The 26,863-nt window shown below is 44.3% G+C and overlaps 1 protein-coding gene across 2 annotated transcripts in view; it reads left to right on the forward strand.

The window, feature by feature from the left end:
* The window catches only part of GON7 (GON7 subunit of KEOPS complex), a 71,278-nt gene extending 56,490 nt beyond the window's left edge, over positions 1 to 14,788 (forward strand). The window contains exon 2 of one of the 2 annotated variants that reach the window (XM_037832017.1): positions 14,459 to 14,788. In XM_037832017.1, coding sequence (XP_037687945.1) covers positions 14,459 to 14,754 — 296 coding nt within the window. In that variant the 3' untranslated portion in view covers positions 14,755 to 14,788. Of the gene's footprint in view, positions 1 to 7,937; positions 8,509 to 14,458 lie in introns of those variants that run through there. The other variant, XM_037832018.1, reaches the window with a different exon arrangement.
* The last annotated feature ends 12,075 nt before the right edge of the window (positions 14,789 to 26,863 follow it).

Genomic DNA, 26,863 nt, shown 5'->3' on the forward strand with positions numbered 1-26,863 from the left:
GGTGAGGTTACACCGCAGCTCCCAGGCGCTCAGTGGGACCTCCCTGCAGTCCTTCCTTCTTAATCCCTTCACACAAAAGCCCCACTCTCTTGTGTTTCCTGATAGGCTCTGATGGCCCAATAAAACTGGACACTAAGTCATTAGCCATTGGAAAACTGGTTTCCCTTTCCCCAAGAGCTGGAAGTGCTTGTTCTTCAAATACTGCTGGAAAGGGAAGGGAAATGTTTGCACTGGTGTGTGTGCAGGGATGGGAGGGGACTCCCTTCCTAGATTATGTTGAGTCTTTCCAAGACAGGGAAGAAAGGGAAGAGAAACAAAACCATTTCCTGTATTTAAAAAGTTCATAATCTGTCTCAGCTTTTAAACTACATTAAAATTTAAAATACACACAAAAAAGGCAATGAACTCCAAATTAAAAACATTAAGTCAACATGATGGATGATGTTTTACTGAAGCTGAATCACTTATAAATCACTGGGATTTGGTTTAATTGAAGAAAGACGTATTTTCAACTTGATTTTTTTGTGTGTGGGGGGCAGAAGGGAAATGTAACCGTTATTTGAGTCACTGACATTATCACATTTGCTATATTTTTGTTTGTTTTGAACAATGAACTCCCTTTCAGCCACCTAGCCATTATTTTAATGAGCCAATCAATTTAATCATGTACCCCCGAAATATAATACAGAGAACATTTAAAGAGTATTTAATGAAAACTTTATTGCTTTTTTACTACCACACTTGCCACCAGTGCTGCATATTGTTGCAAGTTGGTTGGGAAGGGGATGCGGTACAGCCATCATCTCGCAGGACCGTGCAATTCTCCTGCCATCTTTCTCTATTTGAACTCCAGTGAAATATTTGCCTTCTGGTTCATCTTCCATGATCATGACCTTAACCCAAGTGTAAACGCAGGTTTTAAAATCATGAACCGCACTTGTTTCTGGGGTGATCATCCAGATGATTCAAAAATGAACATGCAAAATTCAAAACTTCTGGCAGCACTCATAGATTCCCAGGGATATGCCTGCAGACCCCAGTTTGAGAAGCACTGCCCTGAGTTACTTCTTTGTTTGTGTGGGGGGTGGGGGGGATTAGGATGAAAAGAGATTGCTTAGGGGCTACATGCATGGGCCTGGAGGTGTCCACTGCTGGCCTGCAGAAACAGCGTGGGAAGACACTAGTAGATGGAAGGAAGTGTGGGTGAGTTTCCAAAGTCAAGTGTAGGTACCTCTTATACATGTGAGGAAAAGGAGGCCTCCTCAGGGAGCCTGGTGCAATCCTGGCCAGAGTGGGGCTGCTTCTTCTGGAAGCAACAGAAGATGTGTGATTGTCCTCCAAATGACTGCCTTGCAATGTGAGCTGCAAACGTCTCAAAAAACCTAAAATGAGTTCAGTCTGCAAAAAATTTTGAAAATCAATAGTTAATGGTGCTTGTCTCTGGAAAGTGGGACAGAGGTAGTCAGGGGACTTCCTTTCCACAATATCATACCCTTTTGCATTTTTAACATGAGCATGTATTACTTCTATAATTCACTTTTTTAAGGAATAAAAAATGCTTCAACTCTCCAAGATCAATAGTGGAGCAAAGTTCATAGCAACCACAAATCCTGGATTTTCTGGCCTGGCACCAAAGTCTGTTCTTTTGGTGAAGAGTCATTTCCCCTGATCTTAAAAGTAAGTCAAGCTCATCATAGAAAATTCAGTGAAGTGGGAAGGAACCAAACAAGTTTTCACCACTTAGAGACAATCACTGTTAACGCTTAGATGTATTTCCATTCCCACCTTCTTTGAGGTATATATGCCCTTTCCTTTTGTACATTGCAGTCACATTGTGAGTACAGTTCAGAAGGTTTTTTTTTTTTTTTTCCCCAAGCAATAACAAGACGTAAGCATTTCTCCTGTGGTTCAGTAAAGACCAGCTGAGCACTAACATTTGAAAATATATTTTGGAGATTTTGTCCATATCAATTCATTACCTAAATTTCTTAAAACCTTTTTATTTTTAAATAATCATAGCCTCACAGGTAGTTGCAAGAGCAGTACAGATCCCATTACCCTTCACCAGTTTTGCTTGATGTTAATATCTTATATAACTCTAGTACAAGATTAAAACCAGGAAATTGATATTGAAACTATCTACAGAACTTATTGTAATTTCATCGGTTTTTAAATGCACTCATTTGTGTGTGTGTGTGTGTGTTGCATCATTTTTAAAGGTAGAGAAACCTAAGGCTCAGATTGGTAACTACTGGTTAAGTCAGTCTGATTTGAAGCCTGCTGTAATAAGAAGCCTGAGTTTTTCTCATTCAACCTGAGTGGAAGAAAGAGAAGTGAAACGGGGAGACAACAATTATGAAAAAACAACTGAAACACTGAAAATTTAAATGTAAACATTGAAGATTTAAATGTAAATATTGTCAGAAGGTTGATTTTAGTAGTCAGGAGAGCCAGGCTTGGTTCTCCACTAACCATGAGACATTGAGCAAGCTTTTTTATTTCTATTGACTTCAGTGTCCTAGTCATAAAGTGGAGTGGCTCCCCAAAGTGCCCTCCACCTAGGGCTGTTGTAACATAAACAATTCCCAGGAGAAACTGGAACTCTTATTCATTGCTGGTGGGACTGTATAATGGTACATCCACTCTGGAGGATAATCTGGAAGTTCCTTAGAAAACTAGATATCGAGCTACCCTTCGGTCCAGCAATTTTATTTCTCAGTATATACCTGGAAGATCTGAAAGCAGATATTTGCACACCAATGGTTATAGCGGCATTATTCACAATTGCCAAGAGATGGAAATAATCCAAATGTCCTTCAACAGATGAATGGATAAACAAAATGTGGTATATGCACATGATAGACTACTATGTGGCAGTAAGAAGGAACGAGGTCGTGAAACATATGAGAACATGGATGAACCTTGAGGACATAATGCTGAGTGAAATAAGACAGACACAAAAAGAGAGATATTGTATGCTACCACTAATGTGAACTCAGTGAAAAATGTAAAATAAATGTTTTATATTGTAAAATGTAGGGGACCTAGAGATAGACAGCAACTACTGAAGGGGGAACGATAATCTAATAAGAACAAATAAGCTATTGAGAATAATCTTAATGTTATGGGAATGCTCAGGAATGATTATGGTTTGTAAATTTTCTTGGGTATGGCAGAAACATGCTGGAAGCAATGTAGTTATCTTAGGTTATTTGTTTTTCTTATTCTTTTGTTTTGTTATGGTTTGTTAATTTTCTTGGGATATGGTAGGAACATGTTGGAAGCAATGTAGTTATTTTAGGTTATTTGTTTTTCTTATTCCTTTGTTTTGTTTTGTTTGAAATGTTTGTTTTTTTTTAATAAAGTTTAAAAATTTATATATACATAATTCCCATAGAAAGACAAGTGCATTAGACAAACGCACATACATACATACACACCACCACACCCAAACACAGGTAAACACACACACACCAAAAGACTGTTATTTTACTCAAAAAATTTTGTCTCCGAAAAATGTTCTGACACGGGAAAACGAATAGAAACTCCCGAATCTGGAATCGAAAGCTTGATGTAAACTGAATACAGCAATTACATTTTATGCAAATTTATATTGTGGCAATCTGAAACACTATAATGTAAAATTATGAATAAAGTCTCATGTTATGCCCGATCATTGAAATACTACAGCACTCTCCCCACCCCTCAATTAAAAAAAAAAGTCAAGAATCGTATTTCAAACCGGGTGGGACTCTGGATTGCACACGGTTCATGATGGTGCCGCACGGTGGCGCCACTTCAGCAGGTAAACCGGAATATGTTGTATCCCGGGTCCGCGTGGTGGGGATCACAGCGTTGTTTAGGTGTCCTGGGGCTTCCGAGTGAATCAAGTGTATTGGAAGCGCCAAGGCCGAGAAATGCATCAGTGCTGCAACCACTTTTGCGGAAAGGGCAGCGGAGATAAAGTGCTACGAAGAAGGCCAGTCACAGTGATAGAGCTTGCTATTGATTAGGTGTGAGCATTCTGCAAATACAAGAGAGGGCGCTGAGAACAAAGGCTCAGTGAAAGCGCTGCTAAAACGGATCTAGAATTTGCGTTCTGAGGATCGTGCCCCCAACGTTAGAGTTATTCCTATGGGAAAATTAGTCTTGAGTTGAGTTGTTGAGTTTTAGATGATGCAAGTCTCCAGAAACCCATCCTTCTCAGATGTGATTGACTTGCAGATTTTGATGTCTCTGCTGGAAAGGAAGGCCCACCCTCCCAGCCTTTCCCAGGAAACCCAGTTCTCTCCAAGAGAAAAGAGAAGAAGCTAACCGTTTTTAAGCTCACTTTGGAGTGCCTCATACTTATCCACCTGCTCTCATTTAATCCTCTCAGCCCTACCTGATTCTGTCATCCACCCCTCCACACCCACAGCTGATCTTTTATCAGCATGTTTTCCTTCCTTCAACTGACCTTCAGGGAGGTTAATATGCCCACGACCCCCACAGCTGGCAATCAGGAGAACTGGGATTTCAATTTATGCCTAACTGGCACCTGGATTCCAGCGTGCGTCTACCGTAGGCTCGGCTGTTATCTCTATCATAAAAATTTTGGCAGGAATAAACAGATGTCTGCTGGTGGTGCGTGTGGATGGAAGGTGTGATGAATGAATCACACAATATCATTGTGCTCCCATAAATTTTCTGAACTTTGTAAAGCGTCCTTCGACAGATGAGGTGTGAAGATTATTTACGAAGGAACAGCCACCTTCTCTCCAGATACAATGTCACCCTCTGTGGTTAACGCTGACACGACATGCCTGTCAACAAACTTCTCTATCAGTGATTCACTTGCAAACCTTTGTCTTAATTTTTAAATCAGCTAGCCTTTTAATTTCGTGGGGTCAAGGAGAGGTTGGAGCAGGCCAACAAAGGGTAGAAATTGCAACAGATGGCAAGAGCAGAGACCCTCAAATGCTTCCTAATTCCTTGGGAAATTGGAATATTATTTATCCATCCGTTCACCAGACAGATGAGGAAATAAAAACTTGGGGTCTTGGATAACTCACCCGTTACCAGATAACAGGCCAGCCCCTGCCTCGTAAAATAGCATCATTCTGAGAACGTGTGGCTGTGTTCTTGATTACATTGAAAGTCTAAATGCAATTGAATCTCATACGTGTGATTACAGGGGCTTTGCAAAACGCATCTTTCTTTTCAAAATGCTTTTACACTTATTAATTTATCTCTGCACAACCTCCCTGCCTCGAACAAACTTTTATTATGGCACTTATCACTCTGTAATTAATGTTTAATGTATAGATCTGTCTCTCCCACTGGTTTATGACCTTCGGGGCCCCGCCGTATTCATGCATGTTTAAAGCCCTAGCACTTGGATTTGTTTCGTTGCAAGCAATAGAAACCCACTGGATGCAGTTTAAGCAGAAAGGGGGGCTTTATTTCAAAGAGCCCCAAGGCAGGGGCGTAGCACGTCGGGGACGAACAGGAACTAGACTCTCTCCTTTCCTCATCTCTGCGTCTGTCTCATTGACACCTCCACTCTGCTTCCCGGTTCCTCCGGCTGAAAATCTGTCTGCTGGCATCTCCCGGGTTGACGCGCAGCCCTGCACGGAGAACCGCAATCGTCCTTTGCGTACCAGTCACCCCAGGCTCCAGGGGTCGAGACTCGGATTGGTCCAGCCTGGTGAGGTGTTCACCTTTAGTCCAATCAACTGTGGCCACAGGGGCGTGGTCTAATCTAGGAACGTGGTTGTTCCTATGGTAACCAAGTGCTGGGGGAGCGTAGGAAGGAAGGAGAAGCAGTGCCTTGAAAAAAGGGGGAAGTGGCGGGGCAGCCTCAACAATAGGGGGCAACCTTCTGGTATATCCTTGGTGCTCTACAGATGATTACGCGTCCGCCTAGTTCTAAACGCCGCCGCCACGCTGGCTTCTTTTAGTTCCCTAAACGCGCAGTGCTCTTTCTGGCCGCAGGGCTTCCCACGTGTTCTCTTTACCGGTGGCTCTTCCCCACAGGCATCTCCTTGGCCTGGCTAACTCCTTCTGAGGAAGGGCTTTCCTGACCCGGCCCAGAAGATCCTATTCTGTTTCTTCAAAACATCCAGGGCTTTGCAATTTCTTGTTTATTGCTTGTCTTCCCCAGTAGACTGTAGGTTCCGGGCGGTCATGGGCACGCTAGCCCCGGGCAAGGCGCTCAGTAAATGTGTGTTGAATGAATGAGCCGGGCAACTTCGAAGTGTGCGTGTGTAGATGTGAGTGGGGAAAGTTAATGCCCCATGAAGCAAACCTCTGACAAGTCAGAGATGAGAGAAGTGGACAAAGCTTACCCCCTTTTCCCCCCACGCACTGTCCTGAAATGAAATTTATATGGCTTTTGAGAGACGGTCCTGAGAGATGGAGCATCTTTGGAGTGATTGTGCCTCCTTCCGGCCTTGTTCCCCTTGCCCTCATTCCCGCTCTCTGGAATTGTACTCTCTTGTAAAGTAGTGGCAAATAGGCCTTTACCGCACGCTTTGTTCTGGTATAAGCAAAAATTTAAATGCATTGGCTTTTGTGGAAGCACAATGCTTAATGGATGTCAGAAATCCCGCTTTCTCCATCCCTAAGCTCTGCTTTCCTTTGTATTGGTTTTATTCTCATTCAGGCTCTCCTAAATGCAGGCGAGGTTGCCACCAGCAGCTCTAGCTCGTCCCCATGCACAAAGAATTGTATCTCGACTTCAGCCCAAGTCCTGGAGGTGACCCTCCGGGCTCTGATTGGCCCATACAGGGTCATGTATTCACTGCTGAACCAATCACGGTGCAGGGTAGGGACCGAAGTTTCACAGAGAGGGGAAGGGAGAAGATGCTTCCAGGGGTGGAATGGAGCAGGCAGGGGGCCGGGAGTTTGTGATCCCTTCTCCCCCATCAGCACAGCTCCGCGGGGCGGGGAGGAGAAGGGGTGGCCGGGTCAGGCAGCCCTCCAAGTAGTCAGAGCGGGAGGCTAGAGCTGGGGCTGGCCAGGCAAAGCTCCCCCATCCCTAGTGTCCAAGCTGGCGCTGGCCCCGTCCACCCACCAGGGCCTGCCCCCTGAAGCTCTAGGCCGCAGAGCCTTCCCCCAAGGCAACCCCTCCCTCAGGACGCCCAGTCCCTCCGTGGCGGGGTGCTGCGCGTACTCCAGGTGGAAGCAGCCTCGGGGATCCCGTTGGCCACGTTGCTTTCAGCCATGCGGACTCACGGGAAGGCAGGTGGGCGCGGTCCTGAGGAAATCACATCTAGCGGGGGCAGGGGAGCCCCCATGGCCTTCCATCTGCTCGTCTTGAGGTCAGCCTCCCCCACCCCCGTGGTCCCTCGGCCTCAGTCCTGCTTCTCTTGCCGTCCTCATCACTGTCTCCGTGCTATGGTGAGCCCGGGGCTGGTGGAGTTAGCTTTCCATTCCTAACGCCTGATGCTAGTTTTCAAGGCTCACGGAACGCTTACCTCGCCGGGGAAGTGTCTAAGTGCTTTATGGTTATGGATTCATTTAATAGTCATGGCAAAGATGCTCTGAGAGCAATGTATTGTCCAAGAAGGGGTCCTGATTTGAAAAACGCCATCGGCAAAGACCTTTGGGGGGGCTTTTAGGTAAATCTGAAAGATATCAAGGAATTATTCTTCCTTTTGTTAAATGTGGTAATAGTATTGTGGTTTCCTTAGGAAAAGCTTTCTTATTTTTTTACGCATACTGAATCATTTAGGAGTGAAATATTAGGATGTCCATGCTTAACTTTAAAATACTTAAAGGCAATGACCAATAAATGAAGTAAATATGGCAAAGTGGTAAGCTGTCTGTGTAGTGGTTTATGGGTGTTCATTCTACTAGTTTCTCTACTTTTCTGTACATTTGAATATTTTACAATAAAAAGAAAAAAATATATAAATAAATCAGAGGTGAGTAATATCAGTAATCTCATTTTACAGATAAGAGAGAGCTGAGGCATAGAGAGGCAAGGTCGCCGCCACAAGGTCACCGCCACAAGGTCACACAGCCAGAGGGTGACAGAGCTGGAACTGAACGCTGCGGCTTCCCCATTGGATGTGCTTTCCCCTCCCTCTTCAAACAAAGGTTTAAAGGGTCTTAGCCCAGCTACCTCAGATTCGTCCTGGAAAGCAAGCTCTGGGCATCCAGAGTCTTCCAAATGGCCTCTGCATTGCTCTCCCGCCCCACCCCTGGTCTCCTAACAGCTTTCCTCATGCAGCCAGGGGCCCTGTCTGCCGTATGATCCGACCCCAAAACTGCCCTATCCAAAACCCTTCCTGGTAGCTGGGTGGAGGGTGATATGGAATAATAGGGAATTCTTGCTTAGTGGGCACAGAGCTTCTGTTTGGGGTGATGAAAGTGTTTTGGTAATGGACAGTGGTGATGGTAGCACAATATTGGGAATCCAATTAATGTCACTGAATTGTACACAAGAAAGTCGTTAAAAAGGGAACTTTTGGTTAAAAAGGGAACTTTTGTGTTGTGTATATACATTACCACAATAAAAATATAATTGAAAAAAAAGTGACTTTCTGGGTTGTTCATTCAAGGTTTTTGACTTTTTTTTTAAGCTTTTATTTAGTTCCCTGAATGGGTAACAATGCACATGATTTAAAACTTAGGAAGTGCAAACAGGAATATATTAGAAGTGACTCTCCACCCCGCCCCCCACCAACCCACTCAGCCTCCAGGTTTCCCTGCCTGGAAGCCACCGGCACCTAGTGTCCTGGGTACCCAGAAATGGTCATGTGTCTAGAATTAGGGAGGGGAGAAGGGGCAAGACCCTCTGCACCAACCCCCACCCTGCCTTTCTCCAACCAGAGCAGCTCTCTTTTGCCTTTTTACAGTTTGCCCTTTTGCACAAGATTCTATTTGAAGAAAGGGTTTCTAGGGCTAGGAAAGGGTTGAAGCCACTGATAAAGTCATTGATGGCTCTTTTCCTGGACCGGCCCACCTTTATAGCTCTACCTGCATCCTCCTCCAAGCCAGCCCAAGCTCTGGCCACACCAAGCTACTCCCTGTTCCCTATTTATGTCCTGTGCTTTCTTGCCTGCAGCTTTCTGCACAGCATTTCTGGAATGTCCTGATGCCTTTCTTTGTTTCAGCTTGGTGAATTCATCCTTCAAGATCCAGCTCAAATATCACCCTTCTGTGTTAGTCACCTATGGCTGCATAATGAATCACCCCAAAACTTCGCAGCTTAAAACAGCAAACATTTATGATCTCCCACAGTTCGTGAGGGTCCAGAATCTGGGATCAGCTGAGCTGGGTGGTCCTGGCTCAGGGTCTCTCATGAGGTTGCTACCAAGCTGTCGGCCAGGTTGTCGTCATCCCAAGACTCGACCAGGGCTGGAGGACCTGCTTCCAAGCCCACCTGTGTGGCTGTTGACAGCAGGCCTCAGTTTCTCAGCACATGGGACATTTCCTAGAGCTTCTCATGACATGGCAGCTGGCTTCCCCCTGACTGCGTGACCAAAGAGAGATTGAGAGAGAGAGGACCTAAAGGTTGGAAGTTAAGCAGTTATCTTAGGTTGGTTGTCTTTTTCTTACTCCCTTGTTATGGTCTCTTTGAAATGTTCTTTTATTGTACGTTTGTTTTTTGTTTGTTTGTTTGTTTTTTTTCATACAGTTGATTTAACAAAGAAGGGAAAGTTAAAAAAAAAAAAGAAAAGAAAAGAAAAACAAGGAAAAAAATATGTAGTGCCCCCTTGAGGAGCCTGTGGAGAATGCAGGGGTATTGGCCTACCCCACCTCGATGGTTGCTAACATGACCACAGACATAGGGGACTGGTGGTTTGATGGGTTGAGCCCTCTACCATAGGTTTTACCCTTGGGAAGACGGTTGCTGCAAAGGAGAGGCTAGGCCTCCCTATAATTGTGCCTAAGAGCCCCCTCCCGAATGCCTCTTTGTTGCTCAGATGTGGCCCTCTCTCTCTAGCTAAGCCAACTTGAAAGGTGAAATCACTGCCCTCCCCCCTACGTGGGATCAGACACCCAGGGGAGTGAATCTCCCTGGCAACGTGGAATATGACTCCCAGGGAGGAATGTAGACCCGGCATCGTGGGACGGAGAACATCTTCTTGACCAAAAGGGGGATGTGAAAGGAAATGAAATAAGCTTCAGTGACAGAGAGATTCCAAAAGGAGCCAAGAGGTCACTCTGGTGGGCACTCTTACGCACACTTTAGACAACTCTTTTTAGGTTCTAAAGAATTGGGGTAGCTGGTGGTGGATACCTGAAACTATCAAACTACAATCCAGAACCCATGAATCTTGAAGACAATTGTATAAAAATGTAGCTTATGAGGGGTGACAATGGGATTGGGAAAGCCATAAGGACCACACTCCACTTTGTCTAGTTTATGGATGGATGAGTAGAAAAATAGGGGAAGGAAACAAACAGACAAAGGTACCCAGTGTTCTTTTTTACTTCAATTGCTCTTTTTCACTTTAATTATTATTCTTGTTATTTTTGGGTGTGTGCTAATGAAGGTATCAGGGATTGATTTAGGTGATGAATGTACAACTACGTAATGGTACTGTGAACAATCGAATGTATGATTTGTTTTGTATGACTGCGTGGTATGTGAATATATCTCAATAAAATGAAGATAAAAATAAATAAAAATAAATAAATAAATTAAACAATCAAAGAAAAAAAAAGAGAGAGAAGCTGTGGTCCTTTCTAATTTAATTTAATTCAGTTCAGATATTTCATATCATCACTTCTACCTTATTCTGTTGGTCAAAGAGTCCAACCCTGGTGTGATGTGGGGGGGACTACTCAGGGTGTGGAGGTGAGATGGGGACCACGGGGACATCTTGCAGCCTGCCCGCCACAGCTCCCCGCTGCAGTCCCCAGGGGATGGGCACCTTGTGCACACCCCTCGGGGAGCCTCTCCCACGCTGGGTTTGGAGGCCTTGCCCCACTCCCAGTCCGCAAACTCTTTGAGGGTAGCAACTAAATCTTATTCATCTTGCCTTTTCCTTCACTTCAGTTTGAGCCCCACATACTCTCTAAGACAGACCATGTATTCAATAAATGTCAAAATAAATCTGAAGGCATGATTGGAATGAATAAATAAATGAATGAATGAGTGACTGGATGGATAAATAATAGTTCAAAGGACTAGATGAGATAGCATGAAATAGTTGATTCATTTCCTCCATGTTCTGCTGGTCAAGATCCCTAATGAGATGGTTGCTCGGATCTTGCTTCTTTTTTCTCGAGTTACTTCTCCTTCTGACCACCCCATGGTTATAGCATCAAAGGGCTTGGTCACTAAACTGGTATAAGGATATCCTGCCCCTATCACAATTGATTGGACCAAGGCTGGACACCTGACCCAAGCTGGCCCACGGGGTCCTTCCTCAGGGAATTTGAAATTAGGACTAAGAGAGGCCAAGCTTTGGTCTGGCTTCTCTTGCTAATAGCAATTCTTTGCTCAACAGACTGGGGAGCAGAGAAAGCCAATCTGCCACAATAGGAGAGAAGAATGAATACAGAGGAATGAATATTGAAGGGAAAGAGAGAAAGGATGGCCTGGGTTGCGAAAGCATTCCAGAACCTGCTTCTAACCCAATCTTGAGACCCAGCTGTGTCTCCTCTCTTCGTTTCCATAAGCCTCCCTTATATTATGATAAATGGAGTTCAAGCAGGGGTGTGCTGAAGCTGGCTAACACCAGCTCATGAGAGCCACTTGTGCTCATTTCTTCAGTCACTTCACATTCATAGCTTGAAGTGGGCCATGATGGGACTCTTTACATCACAGAAATTTGCAAAGTCTACAAATCAGGGATCCTTGCCCCACCTCCCCACCAAGAGTCAATTATTAAACATTTAGAAGAATACCAATGGGCTTAAGACAGTTCCAGCAGGGGTTCTGTAACTTGCAGCCCAACAAGTCTTACTGACTAAAGCATCTGCTGGGCAAACTCCTACTCATGCTTCACAACCCAGGGCATCTCTTTCAAGAAGCTCTCCCTGAGGTGTGCAGGCAGCTACTTCTCTGTGTTCTCAGCATGTTAGTTATGCCTGTACTAGAACATTTTATCCTGTAAGAAAGTACCTAAAAAACACCATAAGATGGTCCTAAATGCTGAGGGTTACAGGATATAGGCCATGGGTAAGACAAACACCCCACCTAGGCAATAACGATTGCCCTTGGAGAGAAGTCCACACTCCTTAGCATGGCAGGTTGGCCCTCTGAGCAGTGGCCCCTGCCCCCTAGCATCTCCTGGCTCCTTCAGACCAGCTCCCCACTCTGCCCACCTCATCCCTACCTCACCCCACCCTATCCCATCCCGGCCTCCTTAGCCTTCTCAAACTCCAGCCCAGTTTCTACTCGACAAGTTATCAGTCATTTGGAGAAACTCATAAAGTCATTTGGAGAAACTCATGGGCCTTCTGCCTGGAGGAAACACACACACACACACACACACACACACACACACACGCAATTTCAGGGGAGTCTCAGACCAAGAGTCTTCTTTTCCACGGTGTCTTTCCAGACTCCCACATCCTATGTGCAGCTGCTCCATCCCAACCACTCCTCTGCATCATCAGCATCTTCGGCAGGTATTTATACCTATTTTTGAGTTCTTGACTACACTGGCAGCTTCTCAGAGGAAGTACTGAGTATTGTCTTGTCTATGAGTGCACGGATGACAGAAGGATGGCAGGTGTATTAACTGCCAAACTCTCATCCCAGGATCAGGGGCAGCTGCAGCCACAGCCCGGGTGTCTAAGCACAGAGGAGTGTCATTGACGATGGCATGAACATGGCCGAAGGAAGAAGATGCCAAACAAAAAAGGCAGGAAAGTGAGGAGCAGGGATTGCAATGGACAATGTATTCCCAGCACCAGTGTGATGAAGGAGGATCGGGAGCCTCGGGTGGGGGGGTTCACTGGGCAAAGGAGAGGGGCACCTCAAGTGTGGTGCCGGGGATAGAATCTGAACTTTGGGGTCCCAGAGATATAGGTTCCGATTCTAGCTCTGTCACTTACTGTCCTGGGACTCTGAGCAAGTCACTTTGCCTCTCTGAGCCTCAGGGTTGTTTTGTTTTGTTTTGCTTTTCTTGTGGTAACATATATACAGAACATAAAATTTGCTACTTAACCATTTTGAGCCTCAGTGTTCTCACCTGTCAAGCCCCACTTTATTGAATCATTGTAAAGATTCAGGAAACAATCTATATGAAGTGCATGGTACATAGGAGATGCTCAATAAAAGTTAGTGTTGCTTTCTTTTCCTGTATTCCTGATTCTGTTGGTCATATGCAACAGAAAACAACTCTGTTTAACTAAAACAAAACAAAGAATTTATTTGTAAGAGTGGCAGAGACTGCTCACTGTCCCCAATTGACATCACCCCTTTCTCACCTGGAAAAATAGTTTTTGGCTAGGTACATAGTTACTCAGCTGAAGGCTACATTTTTTCCCTAGCCTCCTTTGCAGGTTGGCATGACCTGGTGACTAAGTTCTGGCATGTGAGCGGAAGTGATATGTACGACTTCTAAGTCTTGTCCTTAAAGGAATGGTACATACCCAACCCGTCTCTCTTTTCTCCCATCCTTCTGGCTAGAACAGGGATGTATTGGCAGGAGGTGAAGCAGCCATAGGGGATCATGAGGAAGAAAGTGACTGTTGATGATGCAAAGAAACAAGGCAGATAAACAACAACAACAACAACAACAACAAAACAAAGAAACAAGGTAGAAGGAGCCTGGGTCCCTAATGACTTAGCAGAGGAGGGGCACTGTGCTAGCTCATACTTTTAAGTGCAAGATAATTATGCTTCTATTTACATAGCCATTATTGATCTTTAGGCTTTGTTACAGCAGCCAAGCCTACACTCTCTCTAATATTCAGTAAGCCAGTAAGGAGCCCATAGCAGTAGGGAGAGCAGGTATTAGGAGGAAATTTCCAGGACTCTCAGTAGGGAGCTCGTAGACCAAGCTCATATGAATCTGGCTTTGACCATTGCTAGCTCTTTCAGTGGGCTCCTGGGTCACTTTGCCAAACCCACTTCATTTGTTTTCTGATGCACTTCCCTACTTTCAGCACAAGATGTTTCAGGCCCTGGAATCAGCCATTTCAACAAAGTTTTAGTACCTTTAGTGGAGAACGGTACTAAGAAACCAAGATCTGGGTTTTAGGTGTGTTTTTGCTACTAGGATATCATTGCTTTCCCAGCCTTCAAGGAGACAGAACTAGGAAATATATGTACATAATTATATATATACACACACAATGACAAGCCAAATGTGTATACACATTTATGCCCACATATATATATATAAATATATATACATCTATATCAATGTCTCTCTCTATATATATACATATATATGTATATATATATATATATATATATGTATATTGTTTTACCATGAGTTTACACCAACACCTCTAATTCTAATCCAATACCACAGCATTTACTCTAGTCTTTCCTTTTCCATAGGAAATGTTGCTTGCTTCTCTGACAGTAAGAAACTGGAACTGGATTTCTTCTGCTTGAAGAAAGAAGGTGCTAGCTGCAGAGAACCCTCAAAGGAGGAGCCTGGAGGTACAAAACCTGGAACTTTCTCCAGCACCAGCCCAGGAGGTCCCACCCCTACTAGGAAGCCTGATGCTCAGCTGGCTATTCCTCAAGAGCATCCAACTCGCCCCCTGTGCTGGTTTGGGTCTATTATGTACCCCAAAATGACATGTTCTTTGATGCAATCTTGTGGTTGCAGATGTATTACTGTTGACTAGGTTGGAATCTTTTGATTGAGTGTTTCTATGGAGATGTGGCCCACCCAACTGTAGGTGATAACTCTGACTGAATTATTTCTATGGAAGTGTGGCCCCACCCATTCAGGGTGGGTCTTAATTAAATCACTGGAGCCCTATAAGAGCTCAGACAAAAGGAGCCGGTGCTGCAGCTAAGAGAGACATTTTGAAGATGGCCATTGAAAGCTGATGCTTTTTGGAGAATGCCATTTTGAAACACAACCTGGGAGCAAGCAGACGCCAGCCACATGCCTTCCCAGCTAACAGAGGTTTTCCAGGCGCCAATGGCCATCCTTCAGTGAACATACCCTATTGTTGATGCCTTACCTTGGACACTTTATGGCCTTAAGACTGTAACTTTGTAACCAAATAAACCCCCTTCATAAAAGCCAATCCATTTCTGGGTTTTGCAAAACGATAGCATTAGCAAAGTGGAACACCCCCTTCTTCTGATCCCATCCTCAAACACCACTGCACAACAATAGCAACTTCTACCATGTTTACCAGCATTACTTCACATGCCAGGCATAGGATAGAGGTTTTGCATATTTGATCTCTTTCAATCCTCACAAACAATATTAGGAGGTGGCACTATTATCCCCATTTTACAGATGAAGATACTGACTCTTAGAGAAGGGAGTGAACCTGCCCACGGTCATGGGACAAGTATCCAGGCAGGAATTTGAACCCTCACAGTCCAGCCCCACTGCCCAGCTCCAAGCCTTTGACCTCCCCACTTCCATGCTCTTTTGACCTTTACCTGAAGGTCTGAGGCTGCCCATACTCTGGCTGCTTCTGGTTCTGTCCAGGAAATACAGTCTGTGGCTCACACAAGACTTTGGCACCAAGCTCTTAAACAAGTATTTGTATGTGATATTTCACACAAAGACAATGTAGCATACATGTGTAAGTTACAAGACACAATAATAAACAACCCCTGATCCCTTCCCCAGTCCTTAGAAAAATAGGCTTAATCTTTTGTATTTTTAGGGAGCTATTGGTTTTTCAAAATGCACAACCCTTCTCAATTTAATCTCATAACTGGTAACCCAAATAGCCATGTGGGTTAGCTGGCTATCTCCCTCTGTCATCCTAGAGGACATGTCCTGCTGGCCCAATCGTGACTCCTCCATGTGGAAGGGTCAGAGTCCATGGGCCTTGCCACAGTCCACCAGGCTCCATGGGGCCTCAGCTCCACGAGTCTCCCTCTCCCTCCTCCCCAGCCGTGGCCGCCTCCTTGTCATTCCCAGATGTGCACACGGTCATCCCTCCCTCCCTGGGGGCCTCTGCTCACTGGGACATCTGCCCTGACTTGCCAGCCCCTTTCTATTCCCCTGGTCCTCAACTCTACAACCTATCAGAACAAATGCCACTCCCCTTTTTATTACATTTTGCAGTGCCCCCATTACAAGCATGAAATAAACTCATGGCTAATAAAACCTACATAAGCACATACTTTAAAAAAAAAAATCAATAGGATGCACTATAATTTAGTATATATTTTAACATTTAACTATTCTGGCATCTGTCTGCATCTCTATGTACCTAGAGTTGTAAACGTAGCAGGGACAAAGGCAGGCTGATGCAATTTCCTAAAATGGTGAGCCACGCTTGGTAGAGTCCCAAACACAACAAAGTATCACCTTCCCTCTGTGCACACAGTTCTTGAATTCCTGAAAATTCCGTGAGTGATAAATCTGTACACACAACACTTTGTGCTTAATTATAAAACCAAGTAAGTTAGGATCTAGGCTCAAATAAACAGATTTCCACCTGAATGGATGTCTGCTGGAAAGTTCTAGAGTCACGTGAAGAGGGTCAGTCTTCGTCCCCTCATCCCTTCCTCTGTCTTGTGCATCGCATGTTGTCAGGCGTCCCTGGCACCTGCCGGCCAATCTGGCTGTGCCCCTAATCCACGCGACAACCAGAAAAAGCCTCCGGGAGGTTCCAAAATACCCACTAGAGGGCGCTATGTCCCCAGGCAAGAACCGCAGAAGTTCCCTCTTCCTATTTTTCTTCTCAGCACCCACCACACGTGACACGCTGTCTTCATAGCGTTGTTTGTTTGTCGCCTGTCTCTGCAACTAGAACATGAGCTCCGGGGGCAAGGGGGTGCAGGCTTTGCATCTTTCACTGGCATATCCCTCATTCCCAGGACCCCAACCGGCACCCGGTGGCTGCACACTAAGGGAGAGAAGAAATGAGTGACTAGATCCCTAATTTGCATTCCTAGAACCCTGCATTAAAACGTGTTCAGAATCATCTCAAAGAGGAGATAAGATTTAGAAGTCAAAGTTGACCTACACTCATCCCCCCTTTTTTTAATCCAACCCCTATTAGAACAGCGAGATTTTTTGAAGGCGGTGAACACCAGCATCTCTTTCTTTCCTCGCACTGGAAAGTCATTTAAATGCTTACCGCATTCTGGGCACTGTGTGACTGTGCCATGAGGGTCATCTCATCTGATCCTCTGGAACTCCCCTGAGCTGAGGGGGGTAGGTGCTGCTGTCGCCCCCATTTTACAAATGCGGAAACTGAGGCTCAGCAGAGAGTCTGGGCACTTTCTCCAAGTCATGCACCCGCCAAGTGTGGGGAGCTGGGTTTTGAACAGCAGGCAGTCAGACGCTGCGCCCACAGCCTCCAGGTCCCATACCCCTTGATCTATTCTTCGGGAAGGACAGTAGATTATAGTAGGAAGAACTCGGCTTCAGGAGCCACAGATGTGGGTTTCAGGTGTTGTTCTGCCACCTACTTGCCCTGTGGCTTTGGGCAAGCTGCATGACCTCAGCCTCCTTCTCTGCAAAGTGGTAGAACCTGTCAAAAATGTTAATTTGATCCGAGGCTGCCTTAGTAGAAGTATTGCTATCTACTTCCAGCAAAGAGAGACTTCAGCTCTGCCCTGAGCCAGCCAGGCTGTGCCCCGCATGGCCTGGGGCAGACTCCAATGTGGGCACCAGATGGAGGAAATGGGGCTGGAGAGAGAAGACTGGAGGGTGGGGACAGGCAGGGTGACTGTCTTCTCGAAAGGGCCTTCTGAGGACAGAAGAGTTCTGCCGGTTTTCCATGAGTGCCCCAAGGACGCCCGCCTGGACGGAGGGCAGAGTTCACCCCCAGCCGTCTGGAGGGAGGGGCTCCTCAGAGCGACCTCAGTCTTAGGTTAGAGGACAAGAAGGTCCGATTCCACTCTGAGGGGATCAGAGGTGGGCCACAAAAGAAGGAAGAACTTTCTGGAATCGGTGTGTGTGGATGCAAAACGGGCTGCCCTGGTGGAGGGAAAGCTCTGGGTGAGCTGAGCCCAGTCGGGAAAGTCGTCCAGGGAGCTTCAAGAAGGCCTTGAAAGTCCTTTCCGACACCGAGATGCTGGGTAGACGACCCCTGAGGTTCTTTCCAGCCTGAACTCCCCTCGTATCCCCGATCAGTTGGATTTTTAAGGCTAAGATGCCCTGTCCTTCCCTTCCCTCTGAGCCGTGAAAACCCTTGAGGAGCTTTCCTCGGGAACAATGTGGAAGAAGCTGCCGTGACCTATTTACCAACCCTCTGGGGCCGGGCCTGCCTGGATATTTCTGGCTCTCCCAAAAGAAAACAAACCTTTACCCACTCATGTAAACAGGCAAAATCTTTACCCAGCTCGCCCAGGCCATGTCCAGGTTTCCTAATAAGGCACCGGGATTGCACCCATGGCGCCCAGTCCACAGGGTGCCCCTGCTCTCAGGAGAAGGGAAGGAGGGGCTGACCCAGGGGGCAGAGAAAGGTCACATTCACGCCGAGGTGGCCTCAGAGATTGGCCGGCTGCTCTAGGGTAGGGTTGCCGGATAAAACCCAGGAGACCCAGTTAAATTAGAATATTCCATAAAGGATGAATAATTGCTTAGTATAAGCATATCTACAGCCCCATTGGGACATACTTATACTAAAAAATTATTTGTTGTTTATCTGAAATTCAAAATAAATGGACCTTCTGCATTTTTATTTACTGAATCTGGCAAGCTTTGGGGCTGTATGTAAATAGGGTAAACGACGGGGGGGGGGGGGCTGACAGTGTTTTTAAAGGGAGTGAGTGTGTGTGAAAGGAGGACTTTGTGCAGGCAATTCAGGACTTCATTACATGAGGTAATTTATATATGAAAACTCAACCCCATTTGCACTAAAAACAACTGAAACTTAAATGGCTGCTGCAAACTGGGGTATCACCTTTTTAAAAGTAACCATAGCATTTTGAAAGCAGTTTCAGCCTTTTGGGACATGCCTGTGGCTTTCTGAAGGAATGGGACCCCAAATTCCCCTCTGAGGAGTCCCTTCCAAGGACATAAGAAAGTTTCAGGTGCAAAGATAGCCATCTGCATGATATATAATAATAGCTAGCACTTATGTGGCAGTTGCTTTTCTTAGATGAATTGTTTAATCCTAACTATTCTAATGCTTCATAAAACTGAAAACCAGAGAACAACTGATGTGTCCAATATTAGGCAACTAGTTAAGTGAGTTGATGGTCTAATCACTAAGTGGAATATTAGGCACTTGTTAAAAGTAATTATTATTAAGACTGCTGTCACATAGATGATGCTTAAGGTATGATTATTAGCAGGGAAAAAGCAGGACATAAAATTTAAAAAGTTACTTATGTACAGAAAAGACACTGGAAGGTAATAAATGCTAATGATTATTATACTGGATAATTTTTTCATCCATGGTCTCTTTTATCCAGATTTCCTTTAATGAGTGTCTATTAATTATATTTAAAAACAGAAACAAACAAACAAACAAAAAACCAACAACACTGAAAACTATCCAACATTCCTCCTCTCTTCCAAGGCAGCCAAGGAGAATCCAGAATCTATCCAAGGTTATCTCACAGAGGCATATTCTGCTACTCTCTCCCCATCCCTCCCTACTTTTCAATGAATTAACAAGAATATTTAATAAACAGCACAGGCCAGCACCAAGAATAGTTGGAATATGGAGTTGAGAAACATGCAAAACCTACCCTTGAGGGCCTTGCAGCCACAAACACTTTTATGTAGCATCTGCTAACGCTTAGTGGTCATTCCAGACTCACCACCTCCAGGATGTCTTCTAGGATGTTCTCTCCTTACATCCACACTCCTCTGTGGGAAACTTACCTGAGTGTCTCACAAGACCATGAACTTCCTGAAGCCAAAGACTGTCTCTTTCCTCTTTGACTCTCCTGTGCTTGGAACTAGCCTCACAAGATGATTGCCATATGAATGCTTCAGAGACCCCATAAATGCATGTAGATAGCTTGGAGGGTACCTCATGCTCCTAAATTTGTCTTTTTGATTTTCGTAATGAGGTGCTTGCATTTTTCAGGCCTGGCTCCAATTCCAAGAAGACTGACAGTGTCTACATATAAATATATGAGAAAGGTGAAACGCTAAGGTCTCCTTTTGCTGTAAATGTTTATATGGTCTCATGCATCTGAACAATCAATATATTTGCATTCACAGACTTGAATTGAGCCACCAGAAGTCTTGGACAAGCAGTGAACTGGTTCATTGTTGAACAATCCCATAAAAGCAAATTTATACACGTTAGAATTTAGCAGGGTTTGGGGCTAAGATCAAGATTTATTTATGTGTACAAAGGAAAGAATTTATAAACAGTGTAACTGTTTAGGGCAAGGATCAGCAAAGCTTTTCTGTAAAAAGCCAAGGAGTAAATAATTTCGGTTTTGCAGGCCATACAATCTGTGTCACACTCAGCTGTTGTGTCACAAAAGCAGCCACACAAAATATAAGGGATGGATGTGTCTGTGTTCCAGTAAAACTGGATTTGTGGATGCTGAGATTTGGATTTCATATAATTTTTGCATGTCATGAATAATTGTTCTTCCTTTGATTCCCCTCACCCCCTAACCATTTAAAAATGTAAAAACCATTTTTAGCTCGTGCACCATACAAAAACAAACGGGGATGCAGTTTTGGCCCTGCAGTTTAAGCCGTCCTGGCAGTTGTTAGCTGATCCCTGGTTTACTGCACAGGTTCTGGGGTCAGCCAGTCTGGGGGTTAGCTCTAACCTCCCCATTCACTTACTGTGACGTTGGGCTAGTTCCCTAACTGCTCAGCCTCTCAGTTTCCTTGGAGGGAATCAACTTGGCCATTGCATAGTGCTGTTGGAAGGACTGAATGCTGGAGCCTTCAGGGAATAAACTTGGCCGTTGCATAGTGTTGTTGGAGGACTGAATGCTGCGGTTAGATTTTTAACTGTAAAGAATATTGAGTGACTGATTATAAATGATGTGGATGGTAATTTCACAATTCATGTCTCCTTATATGTGGGTATGGCGTAGTAGTTCTCAATTGCCATGTGCATCCAAATAACTTGGTGAAGACTTTGTGTTATTTCTTGTGTTTATTTACATAGACCTTAGATGCATAGGGTTTTGTTAATTATACTCTTCACTGCATTGCACGTTATCATCCCTGGCACATGCAACAGGCTGCTCTTACCTGTTTACTTTTGAGTCCAACCCTCCCCCACCCCCACCTGCAGATTCTGATTCAACTGGTCTGAGGTGGGGTCTGGACAGAGATACTTGTTTTTAAAGCTCTTCAGTGACTCTAATGTGCAGCCAGGGAACCACGGATTTAGTTTCTAGTATCTTGCTACTCCGAGTGGCCCATGGACCGGGAACATCAGCATCACCTGTTAGAAATGCCGTGTCTCAGGCCCACTGAATCAGAGCATGCATTTTAACGAGATCCCCGGGTGATCCCTGTGCTCAGGTAAATCGGAGAAGCATAGCTCTTGTGTCCTGTGTGTGAGGATGCCTCTTTTCCTGTATCTGTGTGTCCATGAAAGTGGGCTCTGAGACACATGGCTAAGATGGCCTCATGTTTTGGACCCAACAGGAGCTGGTAAAGCATCAATCTCTGCGGCATTTGTGCTGGGAGCTTCTTTTGTTTTATTTTGTTTTGCAATCTAAGGTCCCTTTGCAGTTGTCCGTCTAGCAGAATCAGAGGGTGGGACTGTGCCAGGAAAAGCAGTTTAGGACCCAGAGGCCACCAGGGGCCTTTTTCCCCATGACCCTGGAGGATGGACGTCACTGGGGCTCATGGGGCTGGCCCAGGGTGGGACACAGGCGGCATTTCTTAATATAGTTAGTCAATAGCTATGTTTTCTAAATGCCACAGAGGACTAGAAGAATGTCACCAAGTGTTTGGCATGAGAGAAATGATGGCTTTGAGAGGGACATTTTCCAGACCTTGGAAGGAGGACAGATGGGATAGAATGGAGCCTCACAGACACAACTCCCACTCCCAGGCCTGGGCAGGAATATGATGGTGTGAGCAGGGAGCTAGCATTGCCCCAGAAGGCTCTGGACACTGCATTCCTTGGGGCATTGCTCAGACCGCAGGCAGGACTGGACACTGCTGGCTTTCTACCTCTACCTTGGTTTATTGTCTTGTAAAAAGGGTGACCTGCTGTGGCTGTGTTTTTTTCTTTTAATTTTAAAATTATACTTTGAAATACTTTCAAACTTATAGGGCATTTACAAAAATAAGACAAACCCCAAACTCAGAACTCTGGCATACCTCTATCCCTCAGATACCCAGATCCACCAATTTTACATTTTGCTACATCTGCCGTATCATTCTGTCAAGCTGTCAATCCAACTCTCTCTCTACCCATCTATCTGTCTATTTATCAGTCCATTTTCTGAGTGTAGATTGTATACATCAGACTCCTTCAACACTGAATACTGCCATGTATATTTCCTAAGAACAAGGATATACATTTATGTAACCACCTTAAATGCAATTATGAAGTTCAAAAAATTTAACATTGGTGTAAAGCTTATATTCTGTGTTCCAATTTTTTTTTTGTATATCCCAATAATTTCCTTTCAAGCCTTCTCTCCTCCCTTGTTAGATTCTGTCCAGGATTGTATATTGCATTTAATTGTCATTGTCTCTTTAGTTTCTGCTTTTTTTTTTTTTTTATTGTGGGAACACACATACAACATGAACGTTCCCGTCTCAACCCCTCCCAAGCACAACATTCATAGGGATTAATCACATTCACTATTGCTAGAACTTTCCCATCTCCTCAAACAGAAACCCTATGCCCATTTGCATGAACTCCCCATTCTCCCTTCCCTCTCCCAGCCTCCCAGGCCCTAGCAACCTGTACTCTAATTACTGTCTCTATGAGCTTGTATATTCTGCAATATTTTCTTTGTAGTTACCATTGGGCTTTAAATTTAACATCCCAAATCTGTAACAACCTCAATTGCTCTGACACCAACTTAATTTCAATACTCTATACATGTATATTCCTATACCCCTGTCCCCCAACTTTCATGTAGTTCTCGTCATGAATTACATTTATACATTATGAGTCCAAAACCACTGATTTCTCATTACATTTTATGCATTTGTCTTTCATATACTGTAGGAAGTAATAATTGGGGTTACAAACTAAAAATACAGTAGCAATGGTATTTGTATTTACCCCTGTCATTACCCTTACCATGTAGCATTGATTTACTGTCTACTGTCCTTTCCTTTCATCCTGCAGAACTCTCCTTAGCATCTCTTGTAGGACTGGTCTCATTGTGACAAACTCCCTTAGCTTTTGTTTACCTGAAAATGTTGTAATCTCTCCCTAATTTTTTAAATTAAATTCAGTTTTATTGACATATTCTCCCAAACTTTTGAAAGGCAGTTTTCCCTACAGACTTCTTGGTTGGCAATTTTTTTTTGCTGTCAGCACTTTAAATATGTCATCTCCCACTGCCTTCTTGCTTCCGTGGTTTCTGATGAGAATTTGGCCTTCATCTTATTGAGGATTTCTTGTATATGGCACATTACTTCTTTCTTGAGGCTTTCAGAATTCTCTCTTCATCTTTGGCATTCAACAGTTTGTTCATAATGTGCTGTGGGGTGGATCTATTTGGGTTTATCCTGTTTGGAGTTCCTTGAGCATCCTAGATGTGTACATTTTATGTCTTGCATTACATTTGGGAAGTTTTCAGCCATTATTTCTTTGAATATGCTCTCTGCCACATTCTCTACTTCTTCTCCTCCTGGGACTCCCTCAGTGTACAAAGTGGTATGTTTAATGGTGTCCCACAAGTTTCCTGGGCTCTGTTGACTTTTTTTCATTCTTCTTTCTGCTTCTCAGACTGGATGACTTCAATTTTCTTATCTTCAAGTTCACTTTATTCTTTCTTCTGCCAGCTCCAGTCTGCTACTGGACCCCTCTAGGGAATTTTAAATTTCTGTTACTGTGGTCTTTAGCTCCGTTCGGTTACTTTTCATGATCTCCATCTCTTTATTGATAGTCTCTTTGTACGCATCTATTATTTTCCTGATTTCCTTTAGTTCTTTATCCACACTTTCCTTTAGCTCTTTGAGCATACTTAGGGCCATTTTTAAAGGTCTTTGCCTGGTATGTCCCAGGTCTGGGCCTACTCACTGATGGTTTCTAATGCTTTAATTTTTTCCTTTGCCATTGCTTCCTGTTTCTTTGCATTTTGTAATCCTTTGATGAAACCTGGACATTTTGATATCTTACTGTGTTATTGCTGGAATTTAGACTCTGAGGTGTCTGTTTCTTAAGCTAGTGTTATGACAAAGCTTTCCTTGAATGGCAGGAGCCAACAAAAAAGGAGGAGGAGGAGGAGCAGCAGGAAGATGAGGGGGAGGAGGAGAGGGAGAAAATGAAAACACCGTTTCCAGCCTTAGCAGATTGATCTGTGTGGCTGTTCTCCTTCAGGGCTTATCCATTCAATGATTTTATAGACTACCTTGAGGCCAGAGCACAGGGGCTGCCCTGATCCTTTCTGCCCATGTCTCTTGTCTTAGGCTTGTGCACATGGCCCTGGGAATTCCTGTTTATGTGGATAGGAATGTCCCCTCTTCCCTAAAAAGTTTCTTCATGGTCCTGAGCACTGCACTGCATGTCCTGCAGCCAGCAATCCCTCGCCCCCAGGCAGCCAGCTGACTGCTCTCCCACAGTGTTGTCTAGGAGAGCTTCTACCACCAGATAGACTGGGCCAGATGGGCGGGGGAGGGGCCAGCCAGGTCACTGTGGCTGCATTTTGAAACTTGATTGCACTGTCTTTTGCTTCTCTGAGCATTTCCTTCCTTCTTTCCCCCAGAGATCTTGAGAAGAGGGTTCCTGTCCTCTGCCTCTCCCCACAATAGTGAAAAATGCTGTGAAAAGGCTAGCACAGAGGGATCAGAAAACCAGGCCCAGCTCTAACATTGGTGTGACTTTGCACTGGGCTCTTCACACATTGGTTTCCTCATTCAGTAAAATGGTGAAAGCACCCTCTTCTTGCAGGGTGGCTGCAGGATTACATGAAACAATGTATTTAATAGTTCAAAGTCTCAGTAGCCAAATGTCCCTTGTGTTGAATCATCTCCCTCCTATCAGACCTGCATTGCCAGTTTAAATCTTTCCTATCCCACTTTTTCAGGGATGACAGCTGACTCTAGAGTCTGATTAGTGTTGTAATCTATTTGAGAATCCCTGATTCAGGCCAGATTATCAATTTGGTGTTCAGTCCATTAGGAGATCCATCAGCAAAGGAATGGACAACAAAATTGTGGTATATTCAACAATGAAATAAGACAATAATAAAAAAAAAAAACAACTATCGGTACATAGAACAATATGGTTGGCTCTCACAGATAATACTAAATCAAAGGGTTGATACTTTAAGATTTCATTTATATAAGTACAGAAACAGGTAAAACTCATCTGTGTGATATAAGTCAGAATGAAGTTTCCTTTGTGTGTGAGCTCTTACCCAAAAGGGGCATGGAAGGGAGGCAGCTGGGGAGGTGGGAATGTTTTGGATCTTGATTTGGGCTGTGGTTACACGGATGGATAAAATAGTAGCACAACTAGACCTTATGTATTTTCTAGCAATACCACAATATCATTTATTTCAACTGAAAATGTTTAACTTGAGTCTAATCAAATGCCTTGGCCCTAACAACAGTTTGCAGGAAATGTAGGGGCAGGGGAACAAGCTAAACGGTACCACGAGGAAGCAACCAGACAAATTCAGAAGGTTGTACCTTCTGCAGGACGCCCAGCCCAGGTTATTTTGTAAGAGGATCTGGTGTAGATCAGAAGAGCTCAAGAGACATCACAGCCAAATATAAAGCAAGGCCAGCCTACCATTGGATACTGATTTGGAGAAACCACATGCAAAGGACATTTTAGAGCCAGTTAGGACTATTTGAATACAAATTGAGTTTAGATGATGGTGAGGAATTGTTTTTATTGTTTTAAAGTGTGATGATCCTTTTTTGGTTCTGTGGCAAATGTTATTCTTAAAAGATGCATACCAGAAAAAAAAAAAATTCTGATCCTTTCAGGGCTTGAAGGGCAAGCCAGTCCATAGGGTTGCTTTGGAGAAGGTTTTCCTTTCTGCAAACAGTGCTTTTCAACAGGAAATGGATATTTTTTGGATTTCTGTTGTATGTCAGCACTTCATATATTTTCTCATTGTGAGATAGCCATGCTCTTTTCCTTTTTATACCTACTTTTAATTGAAAAAGTAATACAGGTTTGATGAAAACTATTTTAATAGCTCAACAATTGTGCAATGAAAAATGAGATGCCTCTCACTCCAGGAGACTTGTTTCCCAGTTCCTTTCCCCATAGGCAACCACTGTTAATGGTTTCTTATGTGTCTTTTCACACAAACATATTTATGTACATACTCAGAGACAGCCTACCTTTTACACTGTAATTACACTTGCTTTTTTTTTTTTAAATAACTTAATATATCTTAGAGATTCTTCCAAATCTGCTCTCATCAAGGTCACCAATGACCTCTGCAGTGCCAGATCCAAGGCCACCTCCCAGCCCTCTCATTACTCAACCAGCTGACTGCTCCCGCCTCCCGCCTCCCGGGAACTCTGCTCACCAGGCATCCAGGACAATGGACTCCCCTGGGTTTCTTCCTACCTCTTTTTCTCTTTTACTGGCTTGTCAGCTCCTCCCTGATCTTGAACACTATCACGCCCCAGGGCTCCATCTTTGACCTTTTCTTTGCCTACCTGCACACCCTTGCTGATCTCATCCAGTCTGGAGCTTTAAGAACCATCTC

The sequence above is a fragment of the Choloepus didactylus genome, chromosome 4 (genome assembly GCF_015220235.1).
Source record: "Choloepus didactylus isolate mChoDid1 chromosome 4, mChoDid1.pri, whole genome shotgun sequence".
Lineage (NCBI taxonomy): Eukaryota > Metazoa > Chordata > Mammalia > Pilosa > Megalonychidae > Choloepus > Choloepus didactylus.